Source organism: Stegostoma tigrinum, chromosome 13 (genome assembly GCF_030684315.1).
Source record: "Stegostoma tigrinum isolate sSteTig4 chromosome 13, sSteTig4.hap1, whole genome shotgun sequence".
In the NCBI taxonomy this organism is placed as follows: domain Eukaryota; kingdom Metazoa; phylum Chordata; class Chondrichthyes; order Orectolobiformes; family Stegostomatidae; genus Stegostoma; species Stegostoma tigrinum.
In genome coordinates, this window is record NC_081366.1 from 51668830 (window position 1) to 51693655 (window position 24826).

Here is a 24826-nt window from a genome sequence, read left to right on the forward strand (position 1 = left end):
CCAATCCCCCCCGACAACCCGGAGCCAATGGAGGCGGCGACAGCCGACCCAGGGGAGTGGACTACAGTCCGGAAAGCGAGGAGGAAGGTGCGTCGACGGGCCCAGGAACCGCAACAATCAGGAGGGAAGAGACAGCTACAGGGGGGCGATAAGAGCTCCTCTGACGAGGAGGATTCGGAGAGGGCCCACCCGAAGCAGAAGTTAAAGGTCTCGAGGGGGAAGGAAAGCAGCACCCCGCTTCCAGGTGACGGGAGGCGTCCTGAGGCTCACTCCGACACCCAGTCAAGTGCCGCTGGAGCACTGGAGGGCCCCCCGGAACTTCCAGGCGGGAAGGAGGAAACAGCACGTCCCCAGCCTGATCCGGAGCCGGACCCTCCTGCCTCCGCACCCCTGACGGGGGGATGCCACCCGGAAGGCAGCACAGACGGTTTCCTGAGCCCAGAGAGCGTCCAGCAGTTAGCCCGGGCAATGGGCATGAAGGGACAGATGGAGGGGCTGGACCTTGGACTTGGGGAGGGTACTGCGGTCACTGCCCACAATGGGGGTACGAATTGCGAGCATTAATGTGCGCAGCGTCAAGTCAACCGCGAGATGTGTGTCCACATTGGCCTACCTGACCACCATCAAGGCGGACCTCCTGTTTCTGCAGGAGTGCGGGATACCGCACCTCGGCAGGTACGGGAAATGGTCCGGCGCCTGGACCTGTGGGCCTTCGATCTGGTCGGGGGGTAACGACTGTCGCTCCTCGGGCCTGGCTATTCTGCTGCGGGGGCACAACTTCACCATCTCTCAAGTTCAGGAGGTGGTGGGGGGGCGCCTCCTAGTGGCTGACATCACCTACAGGAATGCACCCCTGAGGCTGATCAACGTGTACGCCCCAGCCGTACGGAGTGAGCGGTTGGCCGTCCTGCAGCGGCTTCCACCCCTGCTGGCTACGTCCAGGCCGGTCATCCTAGGCGGAGACTTCAACTGCATCATCGATGCAGATGGAAGATCCGGCGTGGGGACAGCGGGTGCGGGGATTCAACTGGACGTCACGTCCAGATTCCTGATGGGCACGGTGAAGGACGCCAAGCTGCTCGACGTCTTCAGCACCCCTGCAGACGGAGCGCAGCAGAGGTACACCTGGTCGCGGCCAGACGGGTCTATCCGCTCAAGGATAGACTTCCTGTTTGTGTCACGGACGTTCTCGGTCAGATCCACTGGTGTCGAGCCGGTGTTCTTCTCTGACCACTGCCTCCTGTTGGCCGACTGTCACTTACAGGACGATCAGCCGGCCGGCAAGGGGACGTGGAAGCTCAACACGACTCTGTTGACCCCAGAGAACGTCGAGGAGCTTAAGAGGGAGTACACCTGTTGGAGGACCGTGAAACCCCTCTTTGAGTCTCCAGGCGACTGGTGGGAGGCGGTGAAGGAGAACATCAAGAGGTTCTTTGTCCTCAAGGGTGTTCAGAAGGCAAGAGAGAGGCGGGGAAAGCTGTCGCGACTCCAGAAAAGGGTGCAGAACCTGCTCCTTCTGCAGTTGATGGGGGTCGATGTCACAGAGGACCTCCGCGAGGTGAGGGGCCAGCAAGCCTCGCTCTTCACCGTGGAGGCCTCCAGGATAATCTTCCGGTCCAGGGTCCGCTCTGTGGAGCAGGACGAGACGTGCTCGCGTTTCTTCTTTCAGAAGGTGCACAAAGAGAGCTCTGTGCTTAGCCGGCTGAAGGAGGACGACGGCTCGGTGACGTCGTCTCGGCCCGACGTTTTAAGGATCAGCAGATCCTTCTATGCCGGACTGTACGACACGAAGCCCACGGACAGCACGGCCTCCGAGTCGTTCCTGTCGTCTGTCACGGAGGTCTTAGATGACGGCACGAGGGAGTGGCTGGACCGGCCGATATCCCTGGACGAGCTGGCCAGAGCCCTCAAGTCCTTGCAGAGGAATAGGACTCCCGGAAGTGATGGCTTACCGGTCGAGCTGTATTCTGCTCTGTGGGGCCTGGTCGGCCAGGACCTGCTGGAGGTGTACGATAGTGCGCTTCGGGCAGGGGAAATGTGCAAGTCCATGAGGAAGGGCATCATCACCCTCATTTACAAGAGGAAGGGGGAGAGGGAAGAAATTAAGAATTGGCGTCCCATTTCACTTTTGAATGTGGACTACAAAATCCTGGCCAAGGTCATTGCCAACCGGGTCAGGTCTGTCCTGGAGTCGGTGATTCACCCTGACCAAACCTGTGCTGTGCCGGGCAGGAAGATCGCTGAGAGCCTCGCGCTCATCAGGGATACGATCGCCTACGTACAGGACAGGCGGGTGGACACCTGCCTCGTCAGCCTGGACCAGGAGAAGGCCTTCGACAGGGTCTCTCATGCTTACATGAGGGACGTCCTCTCCAAATTGGGGTTCGGGGAGGGCATCCGCAATTGGATCCGGCTGCTCTACGCCAACATCGTTAGCGCAGTCTCGATCAATGGGTGGGAATCAGACAGTTTTCCTGTTAGATCTGGAGTCAGGCAGGGCTGCCCACTCTCTCCTGCCTTGTTCGTGTGCTGTGTGGAGCCCTTCGCCGCCTCCATCAGGAAGGACGTGAGCCTGAAGGGCGTGACTATCCCAGGCAGCGGAGGCCTTCAGGTCAAGACCTCCCTGTACATGGATGATGTCGCCGTCTTCTGCACCGATCGTCGGTCGGTGAGTAGGCTGTTGGACATCTGCGGCCAGTTTGAACTGGCCTCGGGTGCCAAAGTCAATAGGGGTAAGAGCGAGGTCATGTTCTTCGGGAACTGGGACGACCGCTCCTTCATCCCCTTCACCGTCAGGACAGACTACCTGAAGGTGCTGGGTGTTTGGTTTGGTGGAGCTGGGGCATGCACTAAGACTTGGGAGGAGCGTATCTCCAAATTTAAGCAGAAGCTGGGCAGGTGGACGCTCCGGTCCCTCTCCATCGCGGGTAAGAACCTGGTTGTCAGGTGCGAGGGGCTTTCGGTACTGTTGTATGTGGCGCAGGCCTGGCCTATTACCTGGACCTGCGCCGCTGCGGTCACCCGGGCCATCTTCCACTTCATTTGGGGGTCGAGGATGGACCGGGTCCGCAGAGATACCATGTACAAAGACCTGGGAAATGGGGGAAAGGGCGGACCGAACGCCACCCTCGCCCTGACGGCTACCTTTGTGTGCGGCTGCATCAAGCTGTGCGTAGATCCTCAGTATGCAAACACCAAGTGTCACTACTTACTGAGGTTCTACCTGTCCCCGGTGTTGCGAAGGATGGGCCTGGCCTCGTTGCCGCGGAACGCTCCAAGTAGTTGGACCGTTCCGTACCACCTCTCCTTCGTGGAGAAATTTTTGAAAGGAAACACCTTTGACCACAAGGCCGTCAGGCAGTGGTCAGCACGTAGTATCCTCAGGACCCTTCGGGAAAAGGAGAGGGTGGATCCCGTCGTGTGGTTCCCCACGCAGACTGCCAAAGTCGTTTGGCAGAATGCCTCATCGCCAGAACTTTCAAACAAGCACAAGGACATTGCTTGGCTGGCGGTGAGAGGGGCTCTGCCAGTGAGATCCTTTATGCATGCCCGGAATCTCTGCACCACCGCACGCTGCCCTCGAGGTGGCTGCGGGGGGGACGAAACTGTCGATCACCTCCTTCTGGAGTGTGCCTATGCGCAGGAGGTCTGGAGGGGGATGCAGTGGTATTTGTCGAGGTTCGTCCCGAGCAGCTCCGTGACGCGGGACTCCGTGCTCTACGGGCTGTTTTCGGGGATGCACACCGAGACCAACATCAACTGCGCCTGGAGGACCATCAATGCGGTGAAAGACGCTCTTTGGTCTGCCCGCAACTTGCTGGTCTGCCAGCTGAAAGAACTGACCCCGACCGAGTGTTGCAGACTGGCGCACTCCAAGGTCCAGGGCTACGTGCTGAGGGACGCGCTAAAGCTTGGGGCAGCCGCCGCCAAGGCGCGGTGGGGAAAGACCACCGTATGAGCCCCCTCGTCCAGAAAAGGGAAAAGAATCCTATCTGGTAACTGGGCCCAGCTGGCGCCTTCCCCAACTGGTCAGGGGGCCAACTGGGACTGTGCGGGGTGACGACTGCCGGGGCGGTTTCTTTGCTTTGTTTTTTTTTTCTCTGTTTTGTTTTTTTTTCCCTTTAGTTGGTGTACGTACCCCCGGGTAACCTGGAGTGGCTTGCATGACTGGGTAGGTGTATAAATGTTTTATTTTTTGTACATTCTATGAATAAAGTATATTTTTTCAAATAAAAAAAAGTGACGAAACATCTGAAAACGAACCTTCCAGCTCAGCGAGCAAACTCACATCCAGAACTTCAACCTGAGCTACAAATCTTCTCAAAACTCGCTAGCACGTTGTTTCATATACTGTGTGTGTTTGAGTACAACATCCTCAGTCCTTTTGGTTTATTCATTTGTGGGATGTGGGCATCGCTGGCAGGCCAGCACCTCTTGCCCACCCCACTCATAATCAAGAAGGTAGTAATTAGCTTCTTTCTTGAACCACTGCAGTCCATGTGCTATAGGTTGACACACAATGTCCTTAAGGAGGGCATCCAGGATTTTGACACAGCTGCAGTGAAAGAAAGGCAATATATTTGCAAGTCAGAATGGTGAGTGGCTTGGAGGGGAACCTGAAGGTGGTGTTGTTCCCATGTATCTGCTCTCCTTGGCCTTCTGGGTGGAAGTGGTCATAGATTTGGAACGTGCTGTCTGAGGACATTCGCAAATTTCTGCAGTGTATTTTGTAGATCACACAAAGTGTTGCTATGGAGTGTCAGTGGTGGAGGGAATGAATGTTTGTGGATGCGGTGCCAAACAAGCGGGCTGCTTTGTCCTGGATGGTGTCAAGTTTCTTGAGTGTTTTTGGGGCTGCACTCACCCAACAATTGGGGAATATTCCATCACGCTCCTGACCTGCGCCTTGTAGGTGATGGACAGGCTTTGGGCAGTCAGATGGTTAGTTACTCATTGTGGTATTCCCAGCCTCTGACCTCTTGCAGCCACTGTTTTTATGTGACAAATCTAGCTAAGTTTCTGATCAATGGTAACCCAAAGGATGTTGACAGTGAGGGATTCAGTGAAGGTAAAATCATTGAACGTCAAGGGTTGTGGTTAGATTGCCTCTTATTGGAGATAGACATTGTCTGGCATTTGTGTGGTACAAATATTATTTACTCTCCATCTAGCTCAAGGCTAGATATTGTCCTGATCTTGCTGCATTTGGATATGAGCTGCTTCAGTATCTGAAGAATTGCAAATGGTGCTGAACCGTAATCAAACATCAGTGATCATTTCTGACTTTATGACGGAGGGAAAGTCATCACCTGCAGAGATGTCCTGGAGCTGAGATGACTGACCTCTAACAACCATAACCATCATCCTCTGTGCCAGGTTTGACGCCAACAAGTAGAGAGTTTGCCTCCCATTGATTCCACTTTTGTTCGGGCTCCTTGATGCTGCATTTTGTTGAATCTGGCCTTGATGTCAAGGTTATCACTCTCACCTACTCTCTGGAATTCAGCTCTTTTGTCCATGTTTGAACCAAGGCTGTATTGAAGTCAGGACCTGAGTGACCCTGGAGGAACACAACCTGAACATCACTGAGCAGGATAACAAAGTGTGAAGCTGGATAAACACAGCAGGTCAAGCAGCATCTCAGGAGCACAAAAGCTGACGTTTCGGGCCTGCTGTGTTCATCCAGCTTCACACTTTGTTATCTTGGGTTCTCCAGCATCTACAGTTCCCATTATCTCTGATCACTGAGCAGGCACTGCTTGATAGCATTATTGGTGACAGCTTCCATCACTTTATTGATGATCAAGAGTAGACTGAAGGGGTGGTAATTGGCTGGATTTGTCCAGCTTTTTGTGTGCAGGATACACTTGGGCACTTTTCTACATTGTCGCTAGATGCCAGTGTTGTAAATGTTCCAGAAGAGCTTGGCTAGGGGTGTGACAAGTTCTGAAGCATTGACTGACCCTCTTCTTACAGCTGTCCCCTAACCTGCCATGCCTGAAGTTGCCTTTTCCATACACTGTCCTATTACTTGTTCTGAAAACTTTAATAACCTCTGCTGACCCCTCCCCCACTTTAACATTTTTCATAATTTTCCATGCGACTGAACCCGCCCACTTACTATTTTGTTTAAAGCCCTAGCCATGTGATTCACCAGGGCTTTGGTCCCTACATCATTCAGATGGAATTTATGAAAGATGTGAGTGCACTGGAGAGAGTGCAGAAACAACGTACAAGCATGGAAGTATGACAATGGACTGAAGAAGTTAGCCTTCTTTTCTCCAAGGCTAACAGTCCTCAGAGGAGATCTGATGGAGATTTGCATGAGCAAGTTTGATAGAGCAGATAGACAGAAACCATACCCGTTCATAAAATGAACAAGAACAAGAGTGCATAGATTCAAAGTGATCTGCTAAAGAAGCAAGGGTGAAGTGAAGAAATACTTTTTCATTCAGTCAGTAGTTATGGAGGTCAGTTAGCTGGTTTGAGATGCAAGGTGATGTAACAGCATCGGTTCAAATCGCACGCTGGCTGAAGTTTGCACAAAAGACCTACTTCCTCAACCTTGCCTCTTGCCCGAGGCCTGGTGACTCTCAGGTTAAACCAACACCAGTTCTCTCTCTCGCTGGAAGGCAGTCCATGACACAGTAGGGTGATGGTGACTTTACCTTTCATTTAAGGCCGGGAAGTTTGGTGGAGGCAGGATCAATTGAGATATTCAAGTTGGTATTAGATGCTTATTTGGATAAAAATAACGTGCCAAATGATGGGGATAAAGCAGATTAGCCGAAGGCAATAATTCACATTTAATGAGCCAGAGCAGGCATGATGGGCTTAATGGCCTTCTCCTGCACCACATCACTTCTTTGATTCTATAACCCTAGCACAGTAATCTAAAAATTTAAATTTAAACTTGGTATCTACAAACTGCAACTTATCTTACGTTATATATTGTTTTCCTTTTAACGCATTTTCTGGAGATTAATTTCATGGATCTTAGCTCCTAAACAAAGTCTGCGTTCAACCGTTCTCAATGTCACTAGGTGAGGGAGAGGAATAAATTCAGCCAGGGTTCACGCTCCTGCACATTGCTGAAAAGTAAGACTGTGTTTTGGTAGGTTGCTATGAACTCATTGGCACCTGCCTGTCTCCCTGTCTCAGTTATTAGATGAAGTATTCCAAGGGTTGCTTGTGATTTGTTCACGTTTTCTGCATGACTCACTACTTTCATGAGGGACTGAGCTCTAGGTGGAACTAAGTCTCTTTTGTGGAACCAGAAGGATATGCCTATCAGTCAACAAAAGGCCAGTTTTGCAATTAACAGATGGACTGGGCCTCCTGCCAACACAAAATAATTATCAGCATTATTCCATTGTTGACAGTATGCCTATTGTTGAAAGGCAAATCACTTATCTGGTGGTAGAAATGAATTTTAGGACATTAATTAAGCAACATAGCTGTGGTGGACATGGCAAGAAAAACATTGGCCCAGAGACAATTCTCTGTAACGTCAAACATCTCTGAAGAACCAGACCTTTCCAAATGCATCATTTCCAACTTCTGTGAAAGTGGCTAAGGAGTTGGCCCGGGCTCCATGCATGCACAATTTGCAGAGATATTTGGTCAGATTAAAATTAAACTGTCCCCAATTATTATCATTGTTATCTCCACAGCAGCTGTGGAGAGAGAAACAGAGTTAATGTTTCAAGCTGGTATGATCTTCCTCAGAAATGAAGGTCCTACCTTAATGAGGGGCAACAGTATTACACACTGCAGAAACATGCTTAGGCATTGGTTGACCATGTCAAAGAAATAGCTACCAACACTTGTTCGGAGGCCGTTAGGAATTGGGGATTTAATGTGAAGGGATGCTGATGGATTTGGATCATCACCAAAGCTCAATTATCTCCAAGTTGGTACTGGCTCTTAACTACACACAAAAGATGATAATGAGTTTGCATTTCAGGTAATGCAAGGCTAAAATACGTGAGACATGTGCCCATATTGCTGGGTCAACTTATAAAGAGGGTATAAGCAAGTTATTCTTATGTGCATAACCTGACCAGTAACTCTGGACAACAGAGCACAAGGACAAAGGACAATACCACTAGGTTAGCTATCTTTGTCTAAGTCAAGGGGCAAAATAAGTGGGGATGGAGGTTGGGTGGAAGCTAGTTTCACTGTTTCAGTCAGAAGTGTTTTTGGTCAAATAAATGTAAACAGAAGATTAGCTGGAGATGGTAGAAACTGCAGATGCTGGAGAATCTGAGAGAACAAGGTGTAGAGCTGGATGAACACAGCAGTCCAAGCACCATCAGAGGAGCAGGAAGGCTGACATTTCGGGCCTAGACCCTTCTTCGGAAAAAGGGCTCTAGGCCCGAAATGTCAGTCTTCCTGGTCCTCTGCTGCTGCTTGGCCTGCTGTGTTCATCCAGCTCTACACCTTGTTATATCTGAAGATTAGCTGGTATACTTTAGGGCAGACAAAAAAAAATGCAGATGCTGGAATCCAAAGCAGAAAAACAGGAGGCTAGAAGAAGACAGCAAGCCAGGCAACATCTGGAAGAGCCAGTCTGAAGAAGGGTTATGCTTGGAATGTTGACTGCTCCTCACCTCCAGATGCTGTAATGAGACAAGAGCTAAGCCACGGCTGAATGGGTGATAGAAAGAAGGAAGCAACTGAGCCCACACAATCAACACAATGAGGGGAGGCCTTGTGTGGGCATGAATAATGCCTGATATATATAATGGGGGAAATAAGTGACATCTGGCTAATTTACAGCTGCTAACTGATTGGATTAGAAATTCAGTATGTTATTTAAACAATGTAAGAGGTAAGACCTTGTTGGTTTTTGCCAGAGTTCAGTGTTAGAATGTTTATTTGCTTGTTGTGATTCAACTAAACTAACCATCAGGAGACTCTGTTATGGATCATGATCATTTATTCATACATGTACAAGCAGAGTTGGCCTTAAACCTGTGTAACTTTTAAACCACAGCTCCTGCATTTACTTCATATCATTGGTGAACATGACTCCCAGTATAAATCATGCATACTGATCAGCAAAGCACAAAGGAATCTATCAAAACCATTTTAAATACATGAGGTTGCCACGTGAGCTCTGGCTAAGCTGCAAATGATTTTAAATTTCCAGTATTGAGAACAGATTTATGGCCAACTCTGCTTATACATGTATGAATAAATGATCACGATTGATAACAGAGTCTCCCGATGCTTAACTAAGTTGAATCACGACAAGCATGATGGCAGAGACCTTAATCTTCAGCAGATGCCACGATATAGTGAGTTGGTATGCTCATGCAACTAAAAAAAAGGATAACAAATGCATCATCATTGACTAGCTAGAGGACATCTTGTCTCCTACACTGGGAAAAGTCTCAGCTGAATTGGCAAGGTAACGTTGCACTATACACATGCAAGTGCACACGTTACTCTGCTTGGGGTCACATTTGTAATTTTTAAACCACAGCTCCTGAACATACTTCATGCCATTTTTGAACATGACTCCCAGTGTAAATCATGCATACTTACTGGCAAAGCACAGAAGGAATCTATCAAAACCATTTTAAATACATCAGGTTGTCCTGTGAGCTCTGGCTAAGTTGAAAAGGACTTTAAACTTCCAGTATCGAGGATGAGTTTTTGACTGCTCTTTGAACTCATAACACGAACACAATACATATTCTTTTGCAGGAATAAACTGGGGAAGAGAGTACAGTTACGTGTTCACAAGTAGTATAGTGTAAATGAGATGGATGAAAATTGCCTTTGGGTTTTAGACACAATAAATTTGTAATCTTATCTTTGCTAAACAGAAAGTGAAAAGTGAAGCTAAGTGTTTCAGTACAAGGTAAAAGAAGGAAAAGCATAATTGAGTAAAGTGAGGTCAGATTTCACGGTCATGCATCCTGGCAAATAACATCATTCACAAGGAGTGCAAGTCAGGCCGGAAGCTTGTGATTTTCCATCATGCCTCACCAGTATGTACCCCACTGGGGAATTATTCCTACAGTGCAAACCCAAAATGCTTTCACATACTATTAAGCTGTCAAAATATTATCAAAAGAAGTATTCAAAGAGCATTAAAAGGATTGTTAATTGGCACAATTGAAATATGAGCTTCAATATTAAGCCCTCATGATAAATAGGAGAGAATCCAGTTAACGGGCTAAATATTAAAAATTGTGGAGCATGTTACCGAGCAAATGCACACCATTCCTTAAATTTTGGGTAGTATCTCAAGTTCACCTTATTAAACCTATCTAATCACTCCCACATTGCACCCTGGAAATGACCGGAAAGCAAAACAAGAATAAATGACAAGTATAGGGTGGTCCTGCTGTTAAAAAGGTCTCCACGAAACCAGGCTTTCTAAAGTTTCTTTGCACGTTTGCACATTGCCTCATCCCCTTGTCTGTAATCAGGCCCATGAAGACAGTCAGTGGAAGAAAAAAAGTCTCTTCCAAACAACTCAATTAATATCAACCATTGAGGTAAGTGTCTAATTTTCAAAACAATAAAGGGTAACTTTGAATTTCCCGTGACAATCCTGCCTTCTCATCCTCATTCTTCACCCGAAATGTATGGACCCTCAAGTTAAAGTCACCACCCATTAGCTCTCTCCAATGAGACAGCAGCCTTATGGTCCTCTGGGCTATGACAACTTTACATAAAAGTAATAAAGCAAAGTAGTATTTACAATTACTTTTCACAATAAAATTTCATTTCAAATTTGAAAAATAAAATTGATTCGCAACAACGGAGGAGGTCAATTACATATGTTGAAGATCTTCACCCATTCACAAATTTACCTTAGCTGTACTAGCTTTGGTCATGTGATCCTAAGGCACATATTTCTTGGAACCTGAACTATGTCAATCTATAAGAAACAATACAAGCAAAAGGGAAAACATGACAGTCTTCTCATGCTGACTGAAGTGGAGTAAGCAAGTTACTCTTCAACAGCATCCCAGAGTGAGAAAAAGAACAAACAAAGAACAAAGAAAATTACAGCACAGGAACAGGTCCTTTGGCCCTTCAAGTCTACGCTGATCCAGAGGCGCAGCAATCTCTGAATGTGGATTAGTAAAGGCATCATATGATCATTTAGGTCCTTTCACCAGAAAAATGAATGTCAGCAATTTACATCATGCTTGAAGTCAAAACGATAATAAAAGCTTTCAGCACAAAGTGAAATAGCGGATGACCCTCTGAAACCTGCATTGTCAATCCATTGCTAGGTTTGGTACATCATGCTTCCCGACAGTGTGTGAAAAACATTGCCTTTAGCAATCAATCAACTCTTAAGAAAGAGACATGTTTGTCCAAAGTATTTTAATTTGGTTCCCATCCACAGTCAATTCGATTGTTAAATCAATCCCTGCCTTAGTCTGTCCTTGTTATCATTTAGAGTTAGCCCAAAAATAACATCACAGAATGAATAACATCACACAACTCAGCGACTGGTGAAAGCTCTGGAAATTATAAAATGCAAGCTCTATTACAATTTTACTTTTTTTAGGTCCTGGCAGATTGTCAATTTGCTGTGATTTTGATTAAGTTTTAAATCAACAGTAGTGCCAACTGCAAAAAAGAGGAAATGCTCCCCTAAATTAAAAGTCCTGTTAAAAACTGAAGTTGGGCCATTCCATTATGCTGAATCTGAAATAATTTAAAGTGGCACATCAAATCCTACAGACGGTTCAAGAATAAGATGAAACAAAAACAGCAATTGTTGGAGAAACTCAATGGGTCTGACTGCATCTGTGGGTAGAATGCAGAGATAATGTTTCGAGTCCAGTGGCATTTTAGACTCTTCCACGATTAAAAGCGATCACAAGAATAAAAACACAAAAGAACTGCAGATGCTGTAAATTAGGAACAAAAACAAAGTTGCTGGAAAAGCTCAGCAGGTCTGGCAGCATCTGTGAGGGAAAAAAAACATAGGTAATGTTTCGGATCCGGTGACCCTCCCTCAGAACTGGTCACCCTCAGACCCAAAACAGTAACTCTACTTTTTCCTTCACAGATGCTGCCAGACCCACTGAGCTTTTCCAGCAACTTTGTTGTTAAAAGTAAATATTTTTCATTAAGATCCTAAAAGGCACAATTTGCTGTAGTTTGAACACGCTCCAACTGGATCCCCTAAATTCCAAGTTCTCAACCCTAGCTCCCAGCACCTGCAATTCACTCAACAGGAGCCAATACTGGGAATCAAGCACATTGAACTCCATATCTGCTTCACTGATATGCATTCTTTTCAAACAAGGCTTCAAGTCAGAAAGGGACTCTGGTAATTTTGAGGTAGTAATATTTGTGAAGGGAGAGAATTGTCTGTCAGTGAAACATCCATAGAAATGTCACACCTTTCTGTATGTTGGTTGTAAAATGGTACGAAGTCATGAAAAAGAACACAGAATCATAGAATCCCCACAGTGTGAAAGCAGGCCATTCAGCCCGTCGAGTCCACACTGACTCTCCAAAGAGCATCCCACCCAGAACCACCCCAACTCTATAACCATGTATTTCCCATTGCTAATGTACCTAGCCTGCATATCCCTGAACACTATGGGTAATTCAGCAAGCCAATCCACCTGATCTGCACATCTTTGGACTGTTGGGGGAAATCGGAGCACCCGGAAGAAACCCTCACAGACACATGCAAACTCCACATAGACAGTTGCCCAAGGGTGGAATCAAACCCAGGTCCCGGATGCTGTGAGGCAGCAGTACTAACCACAGAGCCAATTAAGGATAGAAAAACCTAGGTAACACCTTTTTGTTGCTTCTTAGGGGTTCTTAGGTGATCTCACATTTTGCAAGCAGCTAAAAGACGCTGCTCATTTCACCTAAGTACCCCATTTCCACCACGCTTTTCCTGTCCAAGAGATGTCAGTGAGGACAGATCAGTTTTCGTGAGCTGCAATGTAATGCATAAGGATTGTGGATGCGGAGGCGGGCTAGTTAGAAAGTCCACCTCCCTTCTGACAGTTGGCAGCTCAACTCACAATATTATTCATATGCTTCCCAGAGTCATAAACCAGATCCTATGTGACTGTTCACATTCCCTGTGTTCACTCCATACCTTCTTGTAACCTTTTCATGATTCTACATGCCTCTTACAAGGCTTTTATGTCCCCTTCAAGGTCCATACAAAGGTTTCCCAGTTCAAGATTCAGGTCCCTAGCAGAAGGCAATTCCCTCTCTGCCAGCACATCATGCAGAGCAACTTGTTTCTCCAATAGTGTTGTTTCTTTAATAGATCTAATAGTGAGCCTATCAGCAGCAAGCCTGGGAGAAAAACAGCCTGTGATTGGAAGAGCTGGTCCTTGCTGATTCCAATAATGAGGGAATGGGAGGAAGTAGGTGTGTCTTTTCTCCAATTGGTGCCCCTCCCACCCAGTTCTTGAGTTTTCCCAGCCACATGTTTTAGACCCCTTGAGTGTGTTCTGAACATTTCCGACTCATGTTGTCCTTTAGTGAACCTATGCCTGCTTGGGAGGGAATGTGGACAAGACCAGATCACCACTTTGCATCCTAACTGTCCAAACCCATGGCCACAAGTACTCTGGCTATCACTCCAGGAAAACCAGAACTCAAGCACTGGAAATGTATCCCAGTGCAGAGTGAGCATTGAGCACTAATTTGAGAGTATTCAATCCTTCCAGGGCAGGATACTGCTACTCAAAATAGACTTACCCAAAGGCACCTGTCACATTAATTAGCACAATATACACTTCATTCTTCAGGACCGGACTGGAAACAAATTAGGACCATTAAAGTAAAGGGATGGCTTATGCTCTTGGACCAGCCTGCCCAATTTATATACAACCTTTCTAGGAATGGTAACCCTTTTTGATTTTGAAGTAGACAAGAATTGAGATCCCAGTACCTGCTCTGAGAATAAAGCTGTGAGATTCCAGTTTTGAACAAAAATAATAAACATTACTATATAAAGTTACAACAGCAGTACAATCGACAATGTTTGTGCACACTACTTGGATTCTAGCATCCATAATTAACATGAAGCAAGTATGGGTAATAAACTGTGATTGAACAACTTCACAGAGCACACCCAACAGCAAATCTAATCAGAAACAATAGATTTCTCAGATACTCCCCTAGTGTAGTGAATTGGTTGGTCATCAAATCTCATGAACACTTCACATAACCCATCTGGTTCACCATGTCCTTTAAGGAATGAAACTGCCATCCTTACCTGCTCTGGCCTACCTGTGACTCCAGACACACAAGCAATGTGGTTGACTCTTAGCTGCCTTCTGGGCAATTAAGGATGGGCACTAAATACCATCCACACCCTCATCCCATGAATGAATAGGAAAAAAAGATTACAGTTCTACATTTTGGTGATCTAGCTAACTCAATAAGCATTCACGTTCCATTCATCACATTCCTTTCCTGGGATTACACTTCCCTGGATTCTGGAAACTGCACCTCAGCACTGACAGGCATAATTCCAGTTTTTCACCAAGATAGCACTTCCTGAGCTCTAATCTTGCCAGCTGCATTAAATGGCTCCTTGAGCTCTCTCCAGAATCATAATGGCACTGAAATTACCAACTACTCTTGGACTTTTTCGTGAGACTTGACATAGAACTAGTGAGTTGAGTTGCCTACTCAGCAGTCCAGCAAAATCAGAAGCACTGGCTACCATAGAGCTTGCTTCTTTCCTTCTATCTCTCTCTCTCTCACACACACACACACACACACACACAGAGTTTTCTAGCCTATTCTCAGCTGTCTGTCACTTTTGAACTACTCTTCAGTGTCACAGTAACTGTTCCAGTAAAGAGACATCAAGCCCAGCCTTGTCGCTAGGCGGGCTCGATTATGACTGCCTATCGATGATTGGTAAACGTGTTTTCCTGAACTACAATTAGAGCCATAGAGGTCTACAGCATGGAAACAAGCTCCTCAGCCCAACCTGTCCATGCTGCCCAGTTTTCATAATTAAACTAGTCCACTAAAATAATTCATAAATTGGTCTGATCAAATGGAAAAAAAGAAATTCCTCACAAATTCACATAAATGTGACTTTGTAATTTAGCGTAAATTCTTAATTTTTCTCTCTAAACATTTCTGCTTTTCATACTTGGACTTGGCTCTGGAATTTAGGGGTAGCAGAAGATGATGAGCATGTGAGCTCTGCTTGCACCCTTAGCAATAATATGCTTAGTGAGGCCAGTTGGGGTGGTGATGGGGGATTGGGGTTCGGGGGGGGTTCGGGTTGGTGGAGGAAGTGAAAACAAGTTAAGGGTTGAACTTCAATCCTTCAAGGGCCTGGAAGTTCCACCATCAAGGCTGCCAGCTAATCTGATTAACCAAAGGAGTAGCAGTTCAAACACCACTAATAATCTAGCACTGGATGCTGCATGGAATGCAAGCAACTCGATAAAGAAGTACTTTGGTTGGAAAAGTCCTCGGCTCTTCAGATGGAATGCAAATGGACAGCTTAAAGGAAGGACGAAAAGCAGGGAATGTGGGAGGGATCTCCTTTGAAAGCTGGATGGGGAACAATAAAATGGGAGAAGTGGCATGTTGCATATGATGAACCCAACACAGACACCGTGATTGATGTGCCCCATTTCTCTCCAACCTCTTCACAAAAGCAGTCTTAATCCTGGCCTTTGCACTCTGTTGGCAGTCTTGTCACTGGCCACCTCTTTGTTCAAAACAATGGGTGACCTCAATGAGGACCTTAAATTTCACTTATTCACCCCACGCTGCAAAACACGAAACCGGTTAGAGTAGGTAGGCAGGAAGTCGGCCAGCTATCTGACATGCTTCATGTCCCTTTCTGACAGAAAACAAGGCACATGCATGTGTGTGCACATGCGTGTGTATCTTGCCTGTCTGCCTGGGTTGGTCAGGGAGATGGTAAATAGATGACAGAATATGCTGAGTGGATGTGATTTCAGCCCCACAGGTGATCAACATGTACAGCAAATCTTCCATCACCCCATTATTCAATTCAAAGCCTGAGGCCATCCATTTTGATCTCTGGAATTAATTTGCTCATCCAGCTGAATGGAATACGATCACAGAGAGCTTCACATAACTATGCAGCAGGACGGAGCCTAGGAGCTCTTCTACTGAAGTAGGCTGAAAGCCTTATTTAAGTTGCTCATTGCCAATGCAAAATAGGAAAGGGATGTGCAGATTACCCATTTATACCTGAAAAGTGCAGTTGGGGACCTACAGACATCTTAGCTGTACAGTATTGAGTCATTTCAACGTGAAACAGGTGGGTAATCTGACTACTTACCTCAGGACCCTATTCAACAGTCACAGCACCAAATGGAGTGACAAACAATACAATGCCATACGCAGATAGTTGCCACTGTTTTTACATCAGGCAGGGGTACTGAACACAGGCCAATTAATTCCACACAATAGGTTGGTAGCTGGAACCTTTCAAGTAGGTAAAGTCGGACATTTCTCTTTGCTTTTGTACTCTAAGTGAATTGTATTTAATATATTTGCTTTGTGATAAACAAACTGAACAGGTGACATTTTCTATTCACCACAGTAAAGCACTGTAAGAAGTAATAAATCAAATTTATTTCAGCGTGTGATATCACGATATAATGACAATTTTTATAGTTAAATTGTCATGAGCTTTGTTGACTCTGGGAGTGTCATTTTACTGAATATCCCCCTATTTAAGCTGCAAAAAAAACTGTTATCTTTTATTCCCTCTGATAAACTTATTCAATATCCGGCTTGCCCAATGGAATAAACATTGGTCTTATTACTTTTAGAAGCAATGTTTCCTCGTACAAAATTATAATTGAAAACAAAATTGTTGCCAAAACGACTCTACAATTGTGGAGAATGCCTTTTCAGAAAGGCTTACTTCAATCTTGGGACAACCTGGCAGGCAGTGGACCAGTTAATTCTGTGCCTTCATGCTCTTGGAAATGGCTTGCAAATGCATGTCTGCATTGTAAACATACAATTCACCTGAAAACCCCAAATGATAGAATACAGAAAGACATCCAGAAATGTTCAGACAATGGCTCTGAAATCGAATTTACCACACATGTGCATATCTAATTTTATGAATCAGTCTGCATTCCTGGGCCGATACTGCCACCTTTCATTATCTTACCTTCCTGTAATAGAAGATCCAAATACATCATTGATAAATCAGCTTCATTCACTTCAACTTGAATCTTTACATCTTCCACAACAGAAACATTCAACCAGAAATGTTGATCGAACAACAAATTCTCCAAACATCGTCCAACAAATCCTATGTGAATGAAAATATTAACAATAGGATCAAAAGCTCGGGTTCTTGTCACTCGTTGTCCCTACTCTTGTTATAACAAATGTAATAGAAACAAAACAAATGCTACAAATATTCAGCAAGTGTGGCAGCATCTGCAAAGAGAGATATGTCATGAGAGTTATGTTTCAGGTCAGTGATCTTTCAGCAGATTTCCAGTGCCTGCAGCAATTTATAGAATCACAGAACCCCCCAGAGTGGAAACAAGCCATCCAGCCCATCAGGTTCACACTGAACCCCAAACAGCAACCCATTCCCGACCCTATCCTTGTAACCCTGCACTTCCCATGGCTAATCCGCCTCGTCTACACATCCCTGGAAGCTATGGGCAATTTAAGATGGCCAATCCACCTAACCTGCACATCTTTGGGCTTTGATTCTGTGAAAAAAAATGACAGTATACTACACAAGCAAAATGTGAGTAGTCAGCTAGTTATGTTCCTCCTTCTTGTGAGGGCACTAGTTTATCCTGAGGCACAGCTAAACACTGTCTATTAATTGGTACCAATGGGAATGTTTCCTCTGTGATCTTAAATTGTATATCATAGAAATCTCTTCTGCTTGTAGCAAATTACAGTTATGTACAAGCCAGTCCACAATGTCTGTCTACATGAATACATTTTCTGACAGAAGTCACTGACTGTTTTTTTCCACCTCCCTGCTTTATTTCTGTGCAACTGTATTCACATTTGCTGCAAAATTGATAACGAATTGCAGTATTAAAGTACAGGCGTTCACTGGTTGGTACATTTACATTTGCAAAACATTAGACATCCTTGAGATAAAGAACTAGACACAATAAAAGTTTTGTTTCCCATCTGCGATAAAGAACCACATATTTAGACTCAGCTGTAATATAAACACCAATAAGTTGCAACCTGAATATACCACCATATCCAGAAAAGTGGACAGGTAAATCTGCCACACATGTATGACTCTGAAACAAACTGGTCTGCAGCCCAATAATCAATGAGGGTCAAATGAGCAGAGACAGTACTGGAATAGCACCAGAATCTTCAGGCCTGTCTGTATCAGCATTATAAACAAAGTTTACTGGGTGTTACCTGAAATGTAAGGATCCACATGTGTTTGTGATACAAATCATCCAATAATTAACTGCGTCTGAGAGTGTGTCAGCAAATAATAGAAAAATCAAAAGAAAACAAAAAAGGAGAGAAGAAATGAAATAAAACTGACAATAGGGAGCACAGAAGTAAGAGAAACAGATACAAGAAAACAACCAAGCAAGTAACTTGAGACAAAATGAGGAAATGGAAAATAGCAAATATATAACAGAATAATTGTAGCAGTATTTGCATACTCCTCTGATTAAATCAACTGATTTCCTGCAAACTCAAAAGTGGATCTGGAAACTTCCCCAGACTATTTATATTTCGGGCACAGTCCCTGTCAAAATGGTTTTAACTAGCTTGTTTTCTCAACAGATGATGCCTGGTCTACTGAATGGACAGTTCTGTCAGCTTCTCCCCGCTCAAACAGCAGGATTATTGTAGGAGGATGAATTGAAATTCTGCAAGCCAGAAACATTCTTCAGCTGGCAAATAATGACATCACCTTCCTGGCTTTTATGTCCAAATAAAGAAAAAAGTTCTAATTTTCCCAGCTACTGAAATCTTCGGAGTTGAAGGCTGTTGGAGTCAGAGGAGATAGGGGAAGCACTAAATGAATATTTTTCAACAGTATTCACTCTAGAAAACAACAATGTTGTCGAGGAGAATACTGAGATACAGGCTACTAGACTAAGTGGGATTGAGGTTCACAAGGAAGAGGTATTAGAAATCCTACAGAGGGTGAAGATAGATAAGTCCCCTAGGCCGGATGGGATTTATCCTAGGATCCTCTGGGAAGCCAGGGAGGAGATTGCCGAGCCTTTGGCTTTGATCTTTAACTCGTCATTGTCTACAGGAATAGTGCCAGACGACTTGAGGATAGCAAATGTGGTTCCCCTGTTCAAGAAGTGGAGTAGAGACAACCCTGGGAATTATAGACCAGTGAGCCTTACCTCAGTTGTTGGTAAAGTGTTGGAAAAGGTTAAAAGGGATAGGATTTATAATCATCTAGAAAAGAATAAATTGATTAGGGTAGTCAGAACGGTTTGGTGAAGGGAAGGTCGTGCCTCGCAAACCTTATTGAATTATTTGAGAAAGTGACCAAACAGGTAGATGAGAGTAAACCAGTTGATGTGGTGTATATGGATTTCAGCAAGGTGTTCGATAAGGTTCCCCACAGTAGGCTATTGTACAAAATGCGGAGGAATGGAACTGTGGGAGATATAGCAGTTTGGATCGGAAATTGGCTTGCTGAAAGAAGACAGAGGGTCGTAGTTGATGGGAAATGTTCATCCTGGAGACCAGTTACTAGTGGTGTACCGCAAGGATCGGTGTTGGGTCCACTGCTGTTTGTCATTTTTATAAATGACCAGGATGAGGGCGTAGAATGATGGGTTAGTAAATTTGCAGGCGACACTAAGGTCGGTGGAGTTGTGGATAGTGACGAAGGATGCTGTAGGTTGCAGAGAGACAGAGATAAGCTGCAGAGCTGGGCTGAGAGGTGGCAAATGGAGTTTAATGCAGACAAGTGTGAGGTGATGCACTTTGGTAGGAGTAACCGGAAGGCAAAGTACTGGGCTAATGGTAAGATTCTTGGTAGTGTAGATGAGCAGAGAGATCTCGGTGTCCATGTACACAGATCTTTGAAAGTGGCCACCCAGGTTGACAGGGCTGTTCAGAAGGCATACAGTGTTTTAGCTTTTATTAATAGAGGGATCGAGTTCCAGAACCAAGAGGTTATGCTGCAGCTGTACAAAACTCTGGTGCAGCCGCACTAGGAGTATTGCGTACAGTTCTGGTCACCGCATTCTACGAAGGATGTGGAAGCTTTGGAAAGGGTGCAGAGGAGATTTACTAGAATGTTGCCTGGTGTGGAGGGAAGGTCTTACCAGGAAAGGCTGAGAGACTTGAGGCTGTTTTCATTAGAGAGAAGAAGGTTGAGAGGTGACTTAATTGAAACATATAAAATAATCAGAGAGTTAGATAGGGTGGATAGGGAGAGCCTTTTTCCTGGGATGGTGACGGCGAGCACAAGGGGGCATAGCTTTAAATTGAGGGGTGAAAGATATAGGACAGATGTCAGAGGTGGTTTCTTTACTCAGAGTGTAGTAAGGGACTGGAATGCTTTGCCTGCAATGGTTGTAGATTCACCAACTTTAGGTACATTTAAGTCGTCATTGGATAAGCATATGGACATACATGGAATAGTGTAGGTTAGATGGGCTTCAGATCGGTATGGCAGGTCGGCACAACATCGAGGGCCGAAGGGCCTGTACTGTGCTGTAATGTTCTATGTTCTATGTTCTTAAAACTGTCATTCACGAGAAATGCTGGAAATTAGTATGGAAGGAGCTGGTAATGTTCAGTAGATCAGGCAGGATTTGACGAGAAGGAATTTGAAAGAATGGAAAACAATGGTTACATAAATATTTGAGGATTTTCACCTTTCAGCAGACAGACTTTTCACCCAGCCTTCACATATTCTTTTGCCCTCCCTTTAATCGTCAATTAACTACTTGACTGAAGGTCCAACAGGATGAATAATGATACAATGATGGTGAAAGACTGTGGTGCTTTGACAGCACTCACAATTTGCTTCACCAGTCTGGTGTTGGGTAAACAAAGAATAATGCATATTTTGGTGTAAATTTCAAACAAGATACTTGATACATCCCTGCAAAATCCAAAACACTATAGTGATTTTCCAAGTTTACCTCACTGTCCAGAGACATATGGCAAATTAAAAGACACAGGACTGTCCATCCTTCTAACCCTTAAACTGATATGCACGTCCCCCCAGTAAACCCATTCACTGAAGAGGTTTTCAGAATGGAGGGCTGCAGCTATCGTAAAACTAAAGGTAAAGATGACTTACATAAAACACTGTGCAATTTGTAATATTAACACTAAGCAACGATACTATTCTGAAAATAATGTGCTGTTTTATATAAAACAGTTGGGAGTTGGAGTCGAGTAGTTTGATTCCACATTATCAATTTTTTTATTCTTGTTAACAGCAAGCTGCAAAATAAATCTCCCAAATAAATTCACATAATTGGGAGAGAGGTGATATTGTACAATATTCTACAGAGAAATTGGATTCATGTTTTTGCTGTCACAGATTCCAATCCAAATGAGAACCACTGAGTTCCACCTCAGGACTTGATAGCAAAGGAAAGTGCATTCATAACATGGGCAAACATGTTGTCAGTTTGCAAGTTGTTCCAACATAGGTCTTTGGTAAATGGTATGAGCAGGAGAAACTCCTCATCAGCTATAAGATGAAAAGAAGTTTGGAGCCCCTATTTTCAGTATGCAAAACTCCAGAGTACAAAACACTCGTAAAAGTATATGTTGCCACAGTAACTTATATTCCCTGAGTATTCTAACACACTATCGCCACTGACAACTACAATAAGACCAAAAAGTTACAGCAAATCTGATAATGATGTTAATTTCATGACTTTCAACTACCATAAGGATAAGTGATCATAGAATCCCTACAGTGTGGAAACAGGCCATTTGGCCCAACAAGTCCACAGTGTCCCTCCAAACAGCATTCCACCCAGGCCCATTCCCCTAATTTCCCATGTCTAACCCACCTTGTCTAAACATCCCTGGGCACAATGGGCGATTTAACATGGCTAATCCACCTACCTTGCACATCTTTGAACTGTGAGAGGAAACTGGAGCACCTGGAGGAAGCCCACACAGGCACAGGGAAAACGTGCAACCTCCACACAGACAGTTACCCAAGGTTGGAACTGAACCTGGGTCCTTGGTGCTATGAGGAAACAATGCTAACTACGGAGCCACCGTTCTACCCATTAGTGAGTTGCAAGAAAATTAAACTAACAAATTACTATAGGTATGCTGAAACTTCAAAAATTTCATATTAAGCTTCATAAAAAACTTCATATAAGTTTATTATTTTGTTCCATAGTAGCTTTCCAGCCTCTTTATACTTTACTGGTACAATTATAGAAAATGACAATGTAATGATATATATGTGATGTTACAGTAGTAAATGCTTGAAATTAAAGAAAACTCAAGGAACTATTACTGAAATGGAAGCAAATATTTCATTTTTGAGCTTTACTTCCATCACCAGTTTACTCACATTTGCTCTTTATGGTATGTCAATATTTAATGGATATTCTAAAAATTAATGATTGTTGTAAAAGTTAGCTGTCAAATGACACATCTAATATAATTCACCTCCATACCTAGGGAAAGATAAGTTGTAAATTTCCATATTTCTTCCACAGTTTTAAAGGTGAGAATAAAGCGATCCTTTTCTGCGAGAATGGATAATAGTCTTGCTGACAATTCCTGAAAAAATTCAAACAGCAGAATAAGGTATTTTAAAAATTTAGGTGTGATTGGAGGATATTTGGTGAGTGCAAGCTATGGAATTCTGTTTCTCCCCCAGGAGTGCCAGTAATTCCATAGAAAAGGGGTTTTTTTTCTGAAAAAAAGAAGAGGTGAGAATAGGGAAATTCCTTCCTGGTGTAGTCCACCAACTCCATTGTTGTGTAGGGAGGAGGGCATGGAGCAGTCTTCAAGCGACAATGGAGTTGGGTGAATGGCAAAACTAGCAGGTTAGAAGACCAGCCTCCATTTACTGGCACACTAACGCATTTCAATTCATAGTTATTAGGACCTCTAGCCCTCATCACTCCCTCACCACTATGCCCACTACCCCATAACTCCTATGCCCTCATATTGCCTCATGCGTCTCATATCTCCAACATCTCTTTCTTGCTTCCACAGCCCCTCTAGCTCCCTCAGTATTGTATCAACTATTCCAACAAGAGGCTGAACACATTGTCATGCATCTGGTTTGTCAGTTGACCCCTCCAAGAATGGTTAAGACTCAGTGTGGTTGTGGTTAGTTTACTCTCCAGTGCGAAAGGAATTTGTATGATTTACCTTGTGTGATTGAAATATTTTAAACAACTGACTTTCCTTTGAAGAGAAGTCTTTTTCACCTCAATATCTACACTTGTTTGAATAAGGTTAAGAGATGTGAAGAGGATTAAAGGTTTCCTCAATGGGTCTTTTACTTCCTATAATTGAGTGAAAGTTTTATGAGATGGTATGAGGGATAATATTTTTCAAAGGGAGTATTGAATGACTATTTTTGGTTTTCAAATCAATACAGCCGGTTTCTGTGGTCACAATCCCTTTGAAGTAATTGTCCAATTCTATGTCTATACTTTCACTGAGGACATCTATTTCCACCTTCCAGTCAATTATAACATAATTGACTCAATCCTGTCTTAGTTCATCTGCTGCTGAACTTCTCACCTATGTATTTGTTGCCTCTTGACCATTGACTATCACAATTTTCAGACCAGATTTTACCCTTAATGCTATCTGAATACTGCCATCCATGTCTTCAACACGACCAATTCACAGATGTGCCCAGCTTGCTGAACCACATTTGGCCCAAATTAATTAATTAGTGCTTCAATTTTCAAGTTCTCATTTTTTCTTTCAAATCCATTCCTGGTCTTTTATTCACCATCTCTTATCTCTCCAGTCCCAACCACCCAATATTTTCTGTGCTCCTCTAATTTTGGCATTTCAAGCATTTCAGTTTTATTTGCTCCATCACTCACGGCCATTGTATAGTTGCCTAGGTTCTAAGCTCTGGAATTCCCTCCCTCGACTTCTTACAATGAATACACATTCTAACATAAGAAATTATCTCAAGAAACGAGTTTTATTTATTTTAAAGGGTTGTGGTATCTGCTGATGATTTGACAAATAGCAATGCTGAACAATGTCCAAAGCACCTTATAGATATAAGAACAACATGAAATGATAAAGCTGAGGAGGTATTAGGGGAAGTGGCTAAAAGCTTAATCAAAATTTTGGTTTTAGGGAAAGGCTTAGTAAAGAAGTGAAGAGCTGGGTATTTACCCTCTGAGTACCTCCATGTGTGGGTCTCTGGTTGTGAATGCACAGTACTCCCTGCTTCCCATTCGCCCTTGATGGGAACAATGGAAGAAGGGATGCCTAAAAGACCACAGATAGATGAGTGGAGAATTCACATGTTGGGTGTTTTACATTACATCATAGGGATAAGGAGGCACAAGGACAATTGAATAACTCATTGAAGGAAGAGGGTCCACAACTATCCCAGCCCCAGTGGTGGAATTGATCAACACATCAGTGCAAAAATAGAAGGCCAAAGCATTCACAGCAATCTTGACCCATAAATGCCAAGTGGATGATTCATCTCAGCTCCTCAAGTGGTCCAAAACATTACATATGCCAGTCTCCCACCAATCCAATTCACTCCATTTGATTTCAAGAAACAGTTGGTGACACTACCTACCGTAAAGGCTATGAGCCAATGACAACATTCTGACAACCGCGCTGAAGACTTGCACTCTAGAACTTGCTGCTTCCCTAG

The 24826-nt window shown here is 44.2% G+C and overlaps 1 protein-coding gene across 2 annotated transcripts in view; it reads right to left on the reverse strand.

The window, feature by feature from the left end:
* Positions 1 to 24826, reverse strand: part of sh3tc2 (SH3 domain and tetratricopeptide repeats 2) — a 112392-nt gene that overhangs the window by 37815 nt on the left and 49751 nt on the right. For both annotated transcript variants that reach the window (XM_059650741.1, XM_059650742.1), the window contains exons 6-7: positions 22629 to 22734; positions 17153 to 17296 (exon numbers count right to left, since the gene is read on the reverse strand). In XM_059650741.1, coding sequence (XP_059506724.1) covers positions 17153 to 17296; positions 22629 to 22734 — 250 coding nt within the window. The remainder of the gene's footprint in view (positions 1 to 17152; positions 17297 to 22628; positions 22735 to 24826) is intronic.